Source organism: Entelurus aequoreus, linkage group LG25 (assembly GCF_033978785.1).
Source record: "Entelurus aequoreus isolate RoL-2023_Sb linkage group LG25, RoL_Eaeq_v1.1, whole genome shotgun sequence".
Taxonomy (NCBI): Eukaryota; Metazoa; Chordata; class Actinopteri; order Syngnathiformes; family Syngnathidae; genus Entelurus; species Entelurus aequoreus.
In genome coordinates, this window is record NC_084755.1 from 2420145 (window position 1) to 2439404 (window position 19260).

Here is a 19260-nt window from a genome sequence, read left to right on the forward strand (position 1 = left end):
ATTTCTATCCTTTCCAGTATTTTATTGGGAAAAAAACAGCATACTGGCACCATACTTATTTTGATTATTGTTTCTCAGCTGTTTGTAAATGTTGCAGTTTATAAATAAAGGTTTAAAAAAAAAAATAATAATAATTTTTTTTTAAATTAAACATGCGCATAGCATAGATCCAACGAATCGATGACTAAATTAATCGGCAACTATTTTTATAATCGTCTTAATCGACTAGTTGTTGCAGCCCTAGAAACAATAATACTAATAATAAACTAGAGAATGAAGTGTGACAAAAATCCAAATGTGTGTGTGTGTGAGACTATGTGTGGAATTAACTGTTGTGTGTTACCGTGAGTGTCGAGTGAGAAGCAGGAAGTCCCAGAGGGGAAAGGCAGGCTCGAGTGTCCGTGAGACAGGCAGGTTGTTGGGGGTATAGCGAGGCATCAAAAGGTCCGTGTCCAAGCGGGAGGTCGAGATCCAAGAGGCAGCCCGGAAAGCAGAGGGACAAGAAACGACGAGACGCACAGCTTGTCGACGCAGGAACTAAGGCAGGAGAAGGGAGAGAAAACTCAGAGAGCAAGAGTAAGGTTGCACCAAGCACGAAGATCCCTTACGGCAGTGGTCCCCAACCACCGGGCCGCAGTCCGGTACCGGTCCGCGGACCGATTGGTACCGGGCCGCGCAAGAAATTTAATTAAAAAAAAAAAAAAAAGTTTTTTTTTTTTTTTTTTTTTAAATTAAATTTCAAGTATTTCTTATATATATACAGTATATATATATGTTAATAAAATAAATACTTGACTTTCAGTGAAATCTAGCTATATATATATATGTATTTTATTATATACATATACATATAAATAAAATAAATACTTGAATTTCAGTGTTCATTTATTTACACACATACACACATAACACTCCTCTCTACTCATTGTTGTATTTGAAAGTGAAATGCTTTGCAGCCAGTAGCACAGCCTTTGAAGGAGCATATAGCAGTGGTCCCCAACCACCGGGCCGCGCAAGAAATTTAATTTAAAAAAAATATATATATATATATATATATATATATATATATATATATATTTTTTTTTTTTTTTTTAATTTAAATTAAATCAACATAAAAAACACAATATATACATTATATATCGATATAGATCAATACAGTCTGCAGGGATACAGTCCGTAAGCACACATGATTGTATTTCTTTATGAAAAAAAAAAAAAAAAAAAAATATCAACCCCCCACCCCCCGTCCGTCCGTGGGACAAATTTTCAAGCGTTGACCGGTCCCCAGCTACAAAAAGGTTGGGGACCACTGCCTTACGGTACTCCAACGGAAGATTACGTTCTGGCACGGGATCGGAGGTTGAGCAGGCTTTTGAAGGCGGTCCTGATGATCAGCTTCAGGTGCGCTGATTGCCTGTGATTAATTGCAGCTGCCGGCTGCAGCAGGACACACCTCCAGTGTGTTCCTGGAGGTGAGTGCGCATTGGCGGGCGCCCAGGCCGTGACAAATATTACAATAAAAATATAGAAAAAAATACCGGCAGTGGTAAAGTTTAGATCCATGAAGGAAAGAAGAAAGTCAATGAATGTTTATAACTGAATGCATTCACATATGCATAAAAACGTTTTCTTTTGTATTATTTTTTTAGGAATTAAGTAACGTTTATGACAACCTTTTTCCAAAACACCAAATTGAATGTACATACATACATTTATCATTTGTTTTCGAAACGCTTACAAAAAAGTGGGAGCCCAAAAATGTACTGTGACCCCATTTTTATGACTTGAAAATTCCTAGCACCAACACTGATGGAGTATTGGTGCGTGCAAAACAGCAGCAGGCGGCTGTGGCCTGTGGGCCGGTTCTAATACTAATCAAACATAGATCATTCATTCACGGGCCAGATCCGGCCTGCGGGCCTTGACTTTGACACCTAGGCTGTAAGTGTTGTAATTAGCATTATCATGCTGAGTTAACTCACTTGAAATGTGTCTCCTCCCCCCCCCCAAAGATCTACCTTGTGCCTCCGAGCCTAGCGAGAAAAAGAGTCTGGAACAAGAAGTACCCCATCTGCCTGGAACTAGCCAAGCAAGACGACTTCATGTCTAAGGCCCAGGGGGAGAAGACTGAGTGTGCGGAGGACAGGCCGTCTACACTGTGTGAGAAAGGAGAGCGAGTGGACAAGGCGGAAAAACCCGAAGTGTCCGCAGAAGAACCCAAGAGGCGAACTTCGGGAGGAGGGGATCTCACCATCTACCTGTTTGGGAGGACCGGTCGAGAAAAGGAGGAGTGGTTCCGCAGATTTCTGCTGGCGTCCCAAATGAAGTCCGAGGGGCGAGGCGGTGGTCTGCCCAAGAGTGGTTAGTAGAACACGTTTACTGTAGGAAGACACTTTGTTGTTGAGGTTATCAGATCTGGGAGTAAACTCCAGCTTAGAGACAATCCTCTCAAGTTGGGAGAATTGAATGAGTCATCAGAATTATTATTAAGTATCGTCTTGGAGATTATGACTCCAAGACACAACCATACTTGTTTGGGTGCAGGACTTGAGTATCAGTTTTACACATTTTACACTATACACAGGGTTCGTACGGGTGCTTAAAAACCTTGAAAATGCTTGAATTTTAATGTGTTTTCAAAGTTTGAAAAACGCTTGAATTTTGGGTGAAGTGCTTGGAAATGCTCATCATATTTCTCGGCAGTCTGACTCAATAAGCTAATTATAAAATGGAAAAAAAATCATATAAGTTTCCTTAAAGGCCTACTGAAATGAATTTTTTGTATTTAAACGGGGATAGCAGATCTATTCTATGTGTCATACTTGATCATTTCGCGATATTGCCATATTTTTGCTGAAAGGATTTAGTATAGAACAACGACGATAAAGATCGCAACTTTTGGTATCTGATAAAAAAAGGCTTGCCCCTACCGGAAGTAGCGTGACGTAGTCAGTTGAACATATACGCAAAGTTCCCTATTGTTTACAATGATGGCCGCATGAAGTGAGAGAGATTCGGACCGAGAAAGCGACAATTTCCCCATTAATTTGAGCGAGGATGAAAGATTTGTGGATGAGTAAAGTGCAAGTGAAGGACTAGTGGGGAGTTGAAGCTATTCAGATAGGGAAGATGCTGTGAGAGGCGGGGGTGACCTGATATTCAGCTGGGAATGACTACAACAGTAAATAAACACAAGACATCATTTACTCTATTAGCCACAACACAACCAGGCTTATATTTAATATGCCACAAATTAATCCTGCATAAAAACACCTACGTCTTTGTTATGCTAACTCCTAGCTCCTATGCTAGCTCCTAGCTCCATAGAACACGCCAATACAATTCAAACACCTGATCAACACACACAATCACTCAGCCCAAAAGACCGTTCACCTAACTCAAGGTTCTTAAAGCTTATATATTTAAAAAAAGTTACGTACATACGCAAAAAAACAGTTGCGCACATACGGTCAAGCGATCAAATGTTTAGAAGCCAAAGCTGCATACTCACAGTAGCACGTCTGCGTCTTTGTCATCCAAATCAAAGTAATCCTGGTAAGAGTCTGTGTTGTCCCAGTTCTCTACAGGCGTCTGTGTATCGAAGTCAAAAGTCCTCCTGGTTAGAGTCTCTGTTATCCGAGTTCTTCCATCTTGACTGCATCTTTCGGGAATGTAAACAAAGACGCGCCGGCTGTGTACTGTTGTTGCTGACTTCATTCGAAAAATACGTCCGTTTCGCACCGACAACTTTCTTCTTTGCTTGCTCAGCTTCTTTCTCCATAATGCAATGAACATGATTGCAACAGATTCACGAACACAGATGTCCAGAATACTGTGGAATTATGAAATGAAAACAGAGCTTTTTCGTATTGGCTTCAATGTGGAAGGCATACCCGTGTTCGCCGGTCTACGTCACGCGCATACGTCATCCTCAGAGGCGTTTCGAACCGGAAGTTTAGCGGCAAATTTAAAATGTCACTTTATAAGTTAACCCGGCCGTATTGGCATGTGTTATAATGTTAAGATTTCATCATTGATATATAAACTATCAGACTGCGTGGTCGCTAGTAGTGGCTTTCAGTAGGCCTTTAAAAATGAAAGCTACACGCTTGATCTGTTTGCTTTGCACGAGTCCTTACATTAGGTTGTCGCCCCCAAGAGGACGGTGGTGTATCACGCCATCATGTTGTCCTTTTAATGAACATTGGATGGAAAATGACAAATACAAACTTTGGATAAAACGTGGACTAAATCCACGCGTAGCCTGCTGCAAAGTATGTAAAAAGGAAATCCAGCTTTTCGCAACGGGAGAGTCTGCTCTCTCGAGTCATATGAAAGGTAAGCCACAGAGATTACTAGCCTTACAAGTTAACTAATGTTAGCTAAAGTTTTGGTTTCTAACCTTGTGGTACATGCTAGACCTGAACTGTGAGTTCAGCGCTAGATTACATGTTAATCACGGACCATTGTTACGAGCTATGAAAAGAAAAACAACGAGCGTTTGTCAATGATAAATTTTAATGTTAAGAACTTCCCTCAACTAAAAATCAAGTTGTTATCATAGCCACAGTTATAAGGCTAGATGTGCTTAATGAAAGGTGACTGAGGTGTTAAAATATTTTCCTTTAATTTATTATCCTTATATTAATGTGGAACAGTTTTGTTAATAAATGAGTGAAATTGACATTGTGAGGGTGCGTGTATTTATATCACATTATGCGGTTTACAAGCACAAATATGGTGTGAATCAATCCGTGCTGTTCCACGTCATTGAATGCTGTAAGTAAGAAAAACAACAAGAAACGTGAAAAACAACACAAATGGAGACACGTTTGCAAACACCAACGACATTGAATAGTCACACTGCTTCATTTTCTATGCCCCATTCAGTTAATGATAACTGCTGCTTCAATGTTAGGCTTAGGTTTTAGCAGATTTTCCCTATTTTTCCTACAGACAGCATTTGGTGACCTCAAACAACAAGGCTATGGATTGACTCACACTGGTTTTCGCCTTTTGAAGGCTGCTGGGAAAACTGGAAAATTGATCTTGAAAGTCCTTTAAAAAGTGCTTGAATTTGGCCATGGAAAAGGTGTACGAACCCTGTATACACTAACAATTACAGTGAAGTATTCACAGCGCTTCACTTATTCCACATTTTATGTTACAGTCTTATTCCAATCAATTCATTTTTTCTTAAAAATTCTACAGACAATGCCCCATCAAGTCATAAAAATGGGGTCCCACAGTACATTTTTGGGCTCCCACTTTTTTGTAAGCGTTTTGAAAACAAATCTTAAATGTATGCATTCTCCTGTTATATCTCACAGTCTATATTGTGTTTTGGAAAAAGGGTTGTCATAAACCATAAACCTTTTTGGCTGAGAGAGCCATTAAGAGCCAAATATTTGAAAATGTATTTCCGTGAGAGCCATATAATATTTTTTAACACTGAATACAACTAAATGCGTGCATTTTTAGTAGGGCTGGGAATCTTTGGGTGTCCCACGATTCGATTCAAAATCGATTCTTGGGGTCACGATTCGGTTCAGAATCGATTTTTTTTTTCCAATTCAACATGATTCTCGATTCAAAAACGATTTTTATTTTTTTATTTTTTTAATGAAGACAATACACAACAATACCATAATAATGCAATACAATTTCAAAACAAAACCCGACCCAGCAACAATCAGAATAGCAATAGACAGAGCAATTGAGAGCAATTGAGGACACACAAACATGACACGGAACAATCTAAAAGTAGTGAGACAAAAATGAATATTATCATCAACAGTATCAATATTAGTAACAATTTCCACATAGCAGTGATTAAAAATCCCTCATTGATATTATCATTGCAAACATTAATAAAAAAAAAAAATTAACAATAGTGTCACAGTGGCTTACACTTGCATCGCATCTCATAAACTAAATGTCTAATGATAATGTCAATGAGGGATTTTTAATCACTGCTATGTTGAAATTGTTACTAATATTGATACTGTTGTTGATAATATTCATTTTTGTTTCACTACTTTTGGTTTGCTCTGTCGTGTTTGTGTGTCCTCTCAATTGCTCTGTTTATTGCAGTTCTGAGTGTTGCTGGGTCTGGTTTGTTTTTGGAATTGGATTGCATTGTTATGGTATTGCTGTGTATTGTTTTGTTGGATTGATTAATTTAAAAAATAAAAAAAAATTATTAAAAAAAAATCGATTTAAAAAAAAAAAAGAGAATCGATTCTGAATCGCACAACGTGAGAATCGCGATTCGAATTCGAATCAATTTTTTCCCACACCCCTAATTTTTAGGTAAGACCAACATTTTTAGAGTATAATAAGTCTTATTCTTTTTAATAACATTGTTATTTTGAAGCTAACAAATAATAAATAAAATACTTCTTACCATTAATGCGACTTCTTGAACATGTGCGGTAGAAAACGTGTGGATGGATTAAAATGTATGAGAATGTTTTATATTTTGAACGTTATTTTTAGCACTCCTTAATGCCCTGCAAAAAGTTTGTATTTTTTTTATGTATAAATTGTATTAAAAATAGAGATGTCCGATAATATCGGCCTGCTGATATTATCGCCCGATAAATGTTTTAAAACAGTGGTCCCCAACCGGTACCGGTCCGCGGACCGATTGGTACCGGGCCGTGCAAGAAATTTAATTTAATTTTTTTTTTTTTTTTTTTTTTTTTTTTAGATTAAATCAACATAAAAAACACAATATATACATTATATATCAATATAGATCAATGCAGTCTGCAAGGATACAGTCCGTAAGCACACATGATTGTATTTCTTTATGAACCCCCCCCCCCCCCCCCCCCCCCCAAGCGTTGACCGGTCCCCAGCTACAAAAAGGTTGGGGACCACTGCTTTAAAATGTAATATCGGAAATTATCGGTATTGTTTTTTTTATTATTGGTATCGTTTTTTTTTTGGTTTTTTTATTAAATCAACATTAAAAACACAAGATACACTTACAATAAGTGCACCAACCCAAAGCAGTTTCATGTCTTCCTTTGAGCGATATTTTCCGTATTTACTTTGTTTTAGCAATCAAGAATATTTCAGTCATTTTTATCCTTCTTTGTGGGGACATTGTCGATTGTCATATCATGTTGGCAAGAAAAATTCCTAGTTTGTGAACCCGTTCTCAAACAATGGCAATAAAACTATTCTGATTCTGATGTACATTGTGGACGCCGTCTTTGCGCCACAGTAAGTCTTTGCTGTCGTCCAGCATTCTGTTTTGGTTTACTTTGTAGCCAGTTCAGTTTTAGTTTGGTTCTGCATAGCCTTCCCTAAGCTTCAATGCCTTTTCTTAGTGGCACTCACCTTTTTGTTTATTGTTGGTTTAAGCATTAGACACCTTTTTACCTGCACCCTGCCTCCCGCTGTTTCCGACATCTACAAAGCAATTAGCTACCTGCTGCCACAGTGGTTGAAAAACACTGCTTTAATGCGCCATTTCCTCCTCCTTCTATCGTTAGCCTTGCAGCCGTCCCACAGCCTCAGCAGCCAGTCTGCCGCAGGCCAGGAGGCCGACAGTGGCAGCAGCGGCCGAGGGAGCTCCGACGAGCTGTGCAACCCCCAGGCTCGGCACCGGGAGGGCTCCTCTGGCTCCTCCTCTGGTGCCACTGGGTGGATGAGGCCAAAGCTCTTGGACTACAACCTTTACATGGCCAAGTATGTCAACCCCCATCCCGCACCCAGCAGCCCGACCCCTGCTGACAGTCCTGGACAGAGCCCCGAGAGAAGCCCCCAAGCCACCAACAAGGTATGAAAGGGTTGTACTGAACTTGTGTTGAACGACATGAAACAACAATGTTTGTGTGTCCATCAGATCCACACAAGTTCAGAAGAGCCAGCGGAACCAGAAGCCTGGGTCAATGCTTTTCTGGGAAGAATATTCTGGGACTTCCTGGGAGAGAACTACTGGGCCAATGTGGTCTCCAAAAAGATCCAAATGAAGCTCAGTAAGATCCGGGTGGGTGGTGATTTTAGCAACAACACACCATGCACCAAAGTGGCAAAGGAGCCTAAATGCAATTAAAGGCCTACTGAAAGCCACTACTAGCGACCACGCAGTCTGATAGTTTATATATCAATGATGAAATCTTAACATTGCAACACATGCCAATACGGCCGGGTTAACTTATAAAGTGACATTTTAAACTTCCCGGGGAACTTCCGCTTGAAAACGTCGCGGTATGATGACGTATGCGCGTGACGTCACGAGGTCAAGGGAAGTGTTTGGACCCAATACAAATACCTCTGTTTTCTTCGACAAAATTCCACAGTATTGTGGACATCTGTGTTGGTGAATCTTTTGCAATTTGTTTAATGGACAATGGAGACTGCAAATAAGAAAGTTGTAGGTGCGATCAGTGTATTAGCGGCTGGCTGTAGCTACACCAACACCAGGAGGTTGTGTTGTGTTTTGAGCAGGATAGCAGACGCACTACGGTGAGTACAGCTTTGGCTTCCAAACATTTGATCGCTTGCCCGTGCGTGCGTGTCGATATGTGCATGTCACGTACGTAACTTTGGGGAAATAAATGTTTCTTGCCGACTCTGATGGCGGCCGGGGTGTCGTCAAAAGCGTACAACGCCCGCCGCCGCATCAAAGTTAGCTTCTACTTTTTTAGCTTCGCCAAGCTGAAAATTATTAACCATGTATTTACATGTTCATGGTTTAATAGTATTGTTGATCTTCTCTCTATCCTTCCAGTCAGGTTTTTTTTTAATTTAGTTTCTATCTGCATTTGAGACTGATGCTATCACGTTGGCTACGTAGCTAGGTTAGCTTCTATTTTTTTTTTAGCTTCGCCAAGCTGAAAAATATTAACAATGTATTTACATGTTCATGGTTTAATAGTATTGTTGATCTTCTGTCCATCCTTCCAGTCAGGGTTTTTTTTAATTTAGTTTCTATCTGCATTTGAGAGTGATGCTATCACGTTGGCTACGTAGCTAGGTTAGTTTCTATTTTTTTTAGCTTCGCCAAGCTGAAAAATATTAACCACGAGGTCAAGGGAAGTGTTTGGACCCATATTTACATGTTCATGGTTTAATAGTATTGTTGATCTTCTGTCTATCCTTCCAGTCAGGGTTTTTTAAAATTTTGTTTCTATCTGCATTTGAGACTGATGCTATCACATTAGCCCCGTAGCAAAGTTAGCTTCTATTTTTTTAGCTTCGCCAAGCTGAAAATTATTAACCGTGTATTTACATGTTCATGGTTTAATAGTATTGTTGATCTTCTGTCTATCCTTCCAGTCAGGGTTTTTTTTAATTTAGTTTCTATCTGCATTTGAGACTGATGCTATCACGTTAGCGCCGTAACTAAGTTAGCTTCTATTTTTTTAGCTTCGCCAAGCTGAAAATTATTAACCGTGTATTTACATGTTCATGGTTTAATAGTATTGTTGATCTTCTGTCTAGCCTTCCAGTCAGGGTTTTTTTTAAATTTAGTTTCTATCTGCATTTGAGACTGATGCTATCACGTTAGCCCCGTAGCTAAGTTAGCTTCTATTTTTTTAGCTTCGCCAAGCTGAAAATTATTAACCGTGTATTTACATGTACATGGTTTAATAGTATTGTTGATCTTCTGTCTATCCTTCCAGTCAGGGTTTTTTTTAATTTAGTTTCTATCTGCATTTGAGACTGATGCTATCACGTTAGCCCCGTAGCAAAGTTAGCTTCTATTTTTTTAGCTTCGCCAAGCTGAAAATTATTAACCGTGTATTTACATGTTCAGTCACTGTGAATGTCCATTTCGCGTTCTCGACTCTCATTTTCAAGAGGATATAGTATCCGAGGTGGTTTAAAATACAAATCCGTGATCCACAATAGAAAAAGGAGAGAGTGTGGAATCCAATGAGCCAGCTTGTACCTAAGTTACGGTCAGAGCGAAAAAAGATACACCCTGCACTACACTCTAGTCCTTCACTCTAAAGTTCTTAATCCACGAATCTTTCATCTTTTCGCTCAAATTAATGGGGTAATCGTCGCTTTCTCGGTCCGAATGTCTCTCGCTCCATTGTAAACAAAGCGGAATTGTGAGGAATCCTTCCTCCTGTGACGTCACGCTACTTCCGGTAGGGGCAAGGGTTGTTTTTATCAGATACCAAAAGTTGCGATCTTTATCGTCGTCGTTCTCTACTAAATCCTTTCAGCAAAAATATGAGCAATATCGCGAAATGATCAAGTATGACACATAGAATGGATCTGCTATTCCCGTTTAAATAAAAAAAAATCATTTCAGTAGGCCTTTAAACATGTTTTAATGTCATTTTTGTTCAAATTGTCACCTCTAAAGGTTTTGTGTTTTTTGTTTTTTTTCATAGCTGCCGTATGTTATGAACGAGCTCACGTTGACGGAACTAGACATGGGCTTTTCAGTTCCCAAGATTCTCCGTGCCTCCAAACCCTCTGTGGACCACCAAGGTAGGAACAGCAAGGGATGATCAGACAGCACACGGGGACTTACCACAAGATGAGGACTACGTTTACACTGCAGGGCAAAGTGGCCCGAATCTGATTTTTTTCTAAATCTGATTTCTTGCAGATTACAAAAAAAAATCTGACTTTTATCAGACTCTAAATATCAGACTTGACACCTTAAAAATCTGAGATTATAACATAAAAATAAATGAAAGTAATATAATTAGAGATGTCTGATAATATCAGACTTCCGATATTATCGGCCGATAAATGCTTTAAAATGTAATATCGGAAATTATCGGTATCGGTTTCAAAAAGTAAAATTGATGACTTTTTAAAACGCCGCTGTACGGAGTGGTACACGGACGTAGGGAGAAGTACAGAGCAGTTGAGTCTCCCAGTCATACTTGCCAACCCTCCCCATTTTCCCGGGAGACTCCCGAATTTCAGTGCCCCTCCCGTAAATCTCCCGGGGCAACCATTCTCCCGATTTCCACCCAGACAACAATATTGGGGGCGTGCCTTAAAGGCACTGCCTTTGCGTGCCGGCCCGATCACATAATATCTACAACTTTTCACACACACAAGTGAATGCAAGGCATACTTGGTCAACAGCCATACAGGTCACACTGAGGGTGTCCGTATAAACAACTTTAACACTGTTACAAATATGTGCCACACTGTGAACCCACACCAAACAAGAATGACAAACACATTTCGGGAGAACATCCGCACCGTAACACAACAGAACAAATACCCAGAACCCCTTGCAGCACTAACTCTTCCGGGACGCTACAATATACACCCCCACCACCCTCTATTTTACGATAAAATGTTGTAAATGTAAAGTTTTTACTGTAAAATCAACAGTCTACTTAAAACTATTTATATACACTACCGTTCAAAAGTTTGGGGTCACATTGAAATGTCCTTATTTTTGAAGGAAAAGCACTGTACTTTTCAATGAAGATAACTTTAAACTAGTCTTAACTTGAAAGAAATACACTCTATACATTGCTAATGTGGTAAATGACTATTCTAGCTGCACATGTGGTGGTTTTTGGTGCAATATCTACATAGGTGTATAGAGGCCCATTTCCAGCAACTATCACTCCAGTGTTCTAATGGTACAATGTGTTTGCTCATTGGCTCAGAAGGCTAATTGATGATTAGAAAACCCTTGTGCAATCACGTTCACACATCTGAAAACACTTTAGCTCGTTACAGAAGCTACAAAACTGACCTTCCTTTGAGCACATTGAGTTTCTGGAGCATCACATTTGTGGGGTCAATTAAACGCTCCAAATGGCCAGAAAAAGAGAACTTTCATCTGAAACTCGACAGTCTATTCTTGTTCTTAGAAATTAAGGCTATTCCACAAAGTTGTTTGGGTGACCCCAAACTTTTGAACGGTAGTGTAATTGAGTGTGAAAGTTGTCTATCTGTGTTGGCCCCGTGATGAGGTGGCGACTTGTTGGAAGATTATTTGACTTTATCTTATTACCTATATTTTTAATGTTATCGTAGGGACAAGCGGTAGAAAATGGATTGCTGGATATACTGAGTGTAATTGTAATCAATAGAAACCCAGTGATGGATCTGTGTGGTCTTTACGAGATGATGCCATAACTGCGTTGCACCTTGCACATGCACACATACTTAAAAAAAACAAGTGTTGATCAATACTTTATACTTCCCTGCTGTGAGATGTTGTATCATAATGTTGCTGGTGCACAACCTCTTGTCCAAGTAAAAATGCAAATAAAAATGCCTTTTTTGACGCGTTTATTCATACAAATTACAAATACTGCTGATAAGAGTATTTATCAGGGGTCACCAACCTTTTTGAAAGCAAGAGCTACTTCTTGGGTAGTGATTAATGCGAAGGGCTACCAGTTTGATACACACTTCAATAAATTGCCAGAAATAGCCAATTTGCTCAATTTACCTTTAACTCTATGTTATTATTAATAATTAATGATATTTACACTTAATTGAACGGTTTAAAAGAGGAGAAAACACGAAAAAATTGACAATTAAATTTTTAAACATAGTTTATCTTCAATTTCGACTCTTTAAAATTCAAAATTCAACCGAAAAAAAGAAGAGAAAAACTAGCTAATTCGAATCTTTTTGAAAAAATTTAAAAAAGAATTTATGGAACATCATTAGTAATTTTTCCTGATCAAGATTACTTTTAGAATTTTGATGACATATTTTAAATAGGTTAAAATCCAATCTGCACTTTGTTAGAATATATAACAAATTGGACAAAGCTATATTTCTAACAAAGACAAATCATTATTTCTTCTAGATTTTCCAGAACAAACATTTTAAAAGAAATTCAAAAGACTTTGAAATAAGATTTAAATTTGATTCTACAGATTTTCTAGATTTGCCAGAATATTTTTTTTGAATTTTAATCACAATAAGTTTAAAGAAATATTTCACAAATATTCTCCGTCGAAAAAACAGAAGCTAAAATGAAGAATTAAATTAAAATGTATTTATTATTCTTTACAATAAAAAGAAATACTTGAACATTGATTTAAATTGTCAGGAAAGAAGAGGAAGGAATTTAAAAGGTAAAAAGGTATATGTGTTTAAAAATCCTAAAATCAGTTTTAAGGTTGTATTTTTTCTCTAAAATTGTCTTTCTGAAAGTTATAAGAAGCAAAGTAAAAAAAATAATGAATTTATTTAAACAAATGAAGACCAAGTCTTTAAAATATTTTCTTGGATTTTCAAATTCTATTTGAGTTTTGTCTCTCTTAGAATTAAAAATGTCGGGCAAAGCGAGACCAGCTTGCTAGTAAATAAATAAAATGTAAAAAATAGAGGCAGCTCACTGGTAAGTGCTGCTGTTTGAGCTATTTTTAGAACAGGCCAGCGGGCTACTCATCTGGTCCTTACGGGCTACCTGGTGCCCGCGGGCACCGCGTTGGTGACCCCTGATATTTATGAATACCAGAATTGGTTAGGACTATTGATATTGGTAGCGGTGTCGATAAAGTGCCTAATTGTAAGGGGTATGTAAACACATCACACGTGTGGGAGAGATGTACGACTAGATCATTGATTATATAATCAATACAGTGATGAGGCACCCACTGCCTCATCACTGTATTGATTATATAATTTACACATGCATAAACAGCTGTTAAATACAGGAAATTAATCAATGAATCAAACTTTATTTACAGCATGTAGCACCTTTCATGCAGAGGCAAGCGGCAACTTAAAGTGCTTGACACCAGCAGAAAAACCAAAAAGAAGAGAAGAAAACCCACACAGCATTATTGACAATAATGTGGTACTGAGGATTGAAACACCACGTTTAAAGGCCTACTGAAAGCCACTACTAGCGACCACGCAGTCTGATAGTTTATATATCAATGATGAAATCTTAACATTGAAACACATGCCAATACGGCTGGGTTAGCTTCTAAAGTGACATTTTAAATTTCCCGCGAAATATCCTGCTGAAAACGTCTCGGTATGATGACGTTTGCGCGTGACGTCCCGGATTGTAGCGGACAGCATTGTGGCCAGCTATTAAGTCGTCTGTTTTCATCGCAAAATTCCACAGTATTCTGGACATCTGTGTTGGTGAATCTTTTGCAATTTGTTTAATGAACAATGGAGACAGCAAAGAAGAAAGCTGTAGGTGGGAAGCGGTGTATTAGCGGCCGGCTGCAGCAACACAAGCACGTAGCGGCTACGTCGTAGCCGGTGTTTCATTGTTTACATTCCCGAACGATGACAGTCAAGCTTTACCATTGGCCTGTGGAGAACTGGGACAACAGAGACTCTTACCAGGAGGACTTTGAGTTGGATACGCGAACTTTATCGTCGATGTTCTCTACTGAATCCTTTCAGCAAAAATATGGCAATATCGCGAAATGATCAAGTATGACACATAGAATGGACCTGCTATCCCCGTTTAAATAAGAAAATCGCATTTCAGTAGGCCTTTAAGTACTTTACTGGAGAATAACACCATCTAACAAGCAGTATAAGACACATTTTAGAATATATGTCAACAAATATAAATGAACAAAAAATTTATAGAAAAAAATTGAGAGAATAATAGAATCGTATTTTTCAGACTCTAAGGCGCACTTAAAATCATTTCATTTTCTCAAAAATTGACAGTGCGCCTTATAACATAATAATCCTGGTTGTGCTTACCAACCTCAAAGCAACTTTATTTGGTACATGTTGTAATGATAAGTGTGACCGGTAGATGGCAGTCACACATTAGAGACTGCAATATGACGGCAGTAAACAACACCAAAACTTTAAATGTTCCACTGAAAATAAAGAACATTAAGAAAATATATAAACTAGAAAATACGGTAGTTATAATTGCAATAAATAATATAGAAAATAACAGAATGAAAATAAAGAACCCAAGAAGAGTTTAACATGATCATGTTAAAAAGGTTTGCACATTTAAAGCAGTGTGGGTGGCACTGGGAGCAGGTGGGTAAAGTGTCTTGCCCAAGGACACAACGGCAGTGACTAGGATGGCGGAAGCGGGGATCGAACCTGGAACCCTCTAGTTGCTGGCACGGCCACTCTACCAACCGAGCTATAAAAATGGGAGCCCATTACCTCCCTGCTTGGCACTCCTCATCAAGGGTTGGAATTTGGGGTTGAATCACCAAAAATGATTCCCGGGCGGGGCACCGCTGCTGCTCACTGCTCCCCTCACCTCCCAGGGGGTGAACAAGGGTGATGGGTCAAATGCAGAGACTAATTTCGCCACACCTAGTGTGTGTGTGACAATTATTGGTACTTTAACTTTAACTTAACAGTTTTTGACTTAAGTATCTTCAAAACATTCCACTTAATTGGGACAAAAAAGCTATTTTATTTTATTTTTTTCGTACAAATTCCCGGTTTTCCCGAAATTCCAAAATACCCATTTTTAATTCAAATTGTTACATTTTTCAACCAATTTCAAAATACCAACACCAACCCATTCATATCATCGAGGACAATTGTGATAGAATCACTATTTTTGAAGATTTCCGGTTTTCTCAAAATTCCCAAATTTCCTGGAAATTCCCATTCCAATGAAATGAGGTATTCATAGTTCTACAATACCTTAAACTCTCAAAATGTTGCACCATATTTAAAACCCATTGCAACCCTTCAACCATCCAACAACATTACTTTTCTACATCGTAGAATTAGTGGGCGGCCGAGGGTGGTTGCTTAGTTGGGTCTGCTCCTACTCAGACCTACTCTGTGGCCTTGTGGTTAGAGTGTCCGCCCTGAGATGGGTAGGTCGTGAGTTCAAACCCCGGCCGAGTCATACCAAAGACTATAAAAATGGGAGCCATTACCTCCCTGCTTGGCACTCAGCATCAAGGGTTGGAATTGGGGGTTAAATCACCAAAAATTATTCCCGGCCGCGTCCCCCGCTGCTGCTCACTGCTCCCCTCACCTCCCAGGGGGTGATCAAGGGTGATGGGTCAAATGCAGAGACTAATTTCGCCACACCTAGTGTGTGTGTGTGACTATCATTGGTACTTTTAAGAATGTGCAGAAGATAAACCATCCATTTCAAGAGGTCAGGCCCTAATAATTGTTTGTTTTGGCGCCACACACACTGCATACCCACGCCAGTGACATCATGTCTCAGCTTCCCCTCATCCACTGCTCCGATTAAAAGGGCTCTATTGATATAATCACATTAAAAGAGCAGTTGCTGTCAATCTGCGTGAGTCACAGCAGTGCTAATGAACGTGTTCTTCTCCAACCGCCACACCCACACACAAGTTAACACCAACAGCACATCATGAAGTAGTCCTAGGGGGATAGCAACACTCCCATGGTAGCACACACACACACACACACACACACACACACACACACTATCAATGAGACTGTATTTAAAAGGTCACGGCTGGTAATATTCTTTGTGGTGTGGTAGTGCTATCAAGCCCTAAAGCCACCTCTGGTTTGGATTAGAGTCACAGATGTACAGTAAGGACTCAAAGCAGCAGGAGGATTTAAATCCCATCAAAACAGGAAGTTCACCCGGCTGCCCCGCGCCTGACCTTTTCATCCGTCAGAGGATAAAAGCGCTTCCTGGCAGCCGTACAAGTCAGCATGGCGTACAGTTTGACGGCCATGTTTCTCTCTCCTAGGTCTGTGGTTTGATCTGGAGGTGTCCTACACGGGCTCCTTCCTCATGACCCTGGAGACTAAGATGAACCTGGCCCGTCTAGGGAAGGAGGGCGAGGGCCTGGGCGAGCACGGGAAGGAATGGTGAGGCTTTCCACTCAGTCTAACCCGCTCAGTGGCCCTGTGGTTAGAGCAGACCTGGGCAAATTAAGGCCCCGGGGGCCACATGCGGCCCGTTAAGCTTTTCAATCTGGCCCGCCGGACAGTCCCAAATATTTTATTTTAGATGTTTAAGATGTAAAGTGTAGCTGCCATTATGATGTGCACTCATCTTTTATAATCACCGCAAGTCTTCAACTATACTAACTCTTTACATGCTTGGAATGTGCACTTTTGCATCATATACTAGTTACGGGGCGGTATAGCTCGGTTGGTAGAGTGGCTGTGCCAGCAACTTAAGGGTTGCAGGTTCGATCCCCGCTTCCGCCATCCTAGTCACTGCCGTTGTGTCCTTGGGCAAGACACTTTACCCACCTGCTCCCAGTGCCACCCACACTGGTTTAAATGTAACTTAGATATTGGGTTTCACTATGTAAAGCGCTTTGAGTCACTAGAGAAAAAGCGCTATATAAATATAATTCACTTCACTTCACTTCACTACTATGGTCATCTAATTAGTTACTATGCTCATCTAATTAGTTACTATGCTCATCTAATTAGTTACAATGGACATCTAACTAGTTACTATGGTCATCGAATTAGTTACTATGCTCATCTAATTAGTTACTATGGACATCTAACTAGATACTATGGTCATCTAATTAGTTACTATGGTCAACTAATTAGTTACTATGGTCATCTAATTAATTACTATGGTCATCTAACTAGTTACTTTGGTAATCTAATTAGTTACTATGGACATCTAATTAGTTATTATGGTAATATAATGAATTGCTATGGACATCTAACTAGTTACTATGGTCAACTAATTAGTTACTATGGACATCTAATTAGTTACTATGGTCATCTAATTAGTTACTATGGACATCTAACTAGTTAATATGGTAATATAATTAGTTACTATGGACATCTAATTAGTTACTATGGACATCTAATTAGTTACTATGGTCATCTAAATAGTTACTATGGTAATCTAATTAGTCACCATGGACATCTAACTAGTTAATATGGTCATCTAATTAGTTACTATGGTAATCTAATTAGTTACTATGGACATATAACTAGTTACTATGGTCATCTAATTAGTTACTATGGTCATCTAATTAGTTACTATGGACATCTAGCTAGTTACTATGGTCATCTAATTACTTACTATGGTAATAAAATTACTTACTATGGACATCTAACTAGTTACTATGGTCATCTAATTAGTTATTATGGTCATCTAACTAGTTACTATGGTAATTTAACTAGTTACTATGGTAATCGAATTAGTTATGATGGACATCTAACTAGTTACTATGGTCATCTAATTAGTTACTATGCTCATCTAATTAGTTACTATGGTCATCTACGTCACAGCAGCTCAGACGAGGCACCAAGCAGTGTGGGCGGGAAGCGTTTCCACAGACGCGGAAGGAGATTTTCACAACAAAGTTCTAAAGCTTAGTGATGTATCAGATTGTAGGTGGGTTTATTTTGTACCCTCGCGTTCATATTTCACTGTTTGTTGCATTTTTGTCGCGTTTCACTCAATTGTAAAATATGTGGATGGAAAGGGGGTGTGACATTCATATTTTGTCAATATTCAGTGTTTTATCGTTCATAGAAAAATGTAAAATTCCATTACGTTTTTTAAGGCGGTCTGTCATAACGTTTTTTAGCATTCAATCAGACATTATTGTGAGGGTTTATATTAGTGTTCCTAAAAATAGATATACCGGCCCCCAGACACTTTTTTTTCTCTAAATGTGGCCCCCGAGTCCAAATAATTGCCCGGGCCTGGATTAGAGTGTCCGCCCTGAGATGGGTAGGTCGTGAGTTCAAACCCCGGCCGAGTCATACCAAAGACTATAAAAATAGGACCCGTTACCTCCCTGCTTGGCACACTGCAAAAAGTCAGTGTTCAAAAACAAGAAAAAAAAATGAGGGGTATTTTATTTGAACTAAGCAAAATTATCTGCCAATAGAACAAGAAAATGTGGCTTGTCAAGACTTTCTAAAACAAGTAAAATTAGCTAACCTCAATGAACCCAAAAATACCTTTAAAATAAGTATATTCTCACTAATAACAAGTGCACTTTTTTTGGTAGAAAAAAAAGACCTTTTTGCTCAATATGTTGACAAATATTCTTAAATGAAGTAAATGCTAGTGCCATTATCTTGACATAATGATATGCGCTCGACATTACATTTCTTGAAACCAGCAAACTTATACTAAAAACTAGTTTATTTTGTTAATGGAAAGGCAACAAGGCTACCGCTTGTTACTCTCGGGGTCTCCTAGCCGCTCAGGCAAATCATATTGTCTAAAAATGCATTTTTCCATCGATAACATGACATCATCACGCCAAGTGCGTGCTCTTTCAGTCAATTAGTGCGCCAGTAATATATACTGTATATATGTGTATATAATATAAATCAATTTCCCAAAAAAATGTGACTTATACTCCAGTGCGACTTATACTCCGAAAAATATGT

The 19260-nt window shown here is 38.9% G+C and overlaps 1 protein-coding gene across 11 annotated transcripts in view; it reads left to right on the forward strand.

Annotated features, from left to right (window-relative positions):
• LOC133642383 (testis-expressed protein 2-like) overlaps positions 1–19260 on the forward strand; it is a 76472-nt gene that overhangs the window by 31699 nt on the left and 25513 nt on the right. For all 11 annotated transcript variants that reach the window (XR_009824503.1, XR_009824501.1, XR_009824502.1 and 8 more), the window contains 5 exons: positions 2013–2361; positions 7506–7792; positions 7859–8002; positions 10365–10464; positions 16623–16743. Coding sequence is in view for 8 of the 11 variants with exons in the window: in XM_062036541.1 (XP_061892525.1) it covers positions 2013–2361; positions 7506–7792; positions 7859–8002; positions 10365–10464; positions 16623–16743 (1001 nt within the window). In the remaining 3 variants the exon portion in view is untranslated. The remainder of the gene's footprint in view (positions 1–2012; positions 2362–7505; positions 7793–7858; positions 8003–10364; positions 10465–16622; positions 16744–19260) is intronic.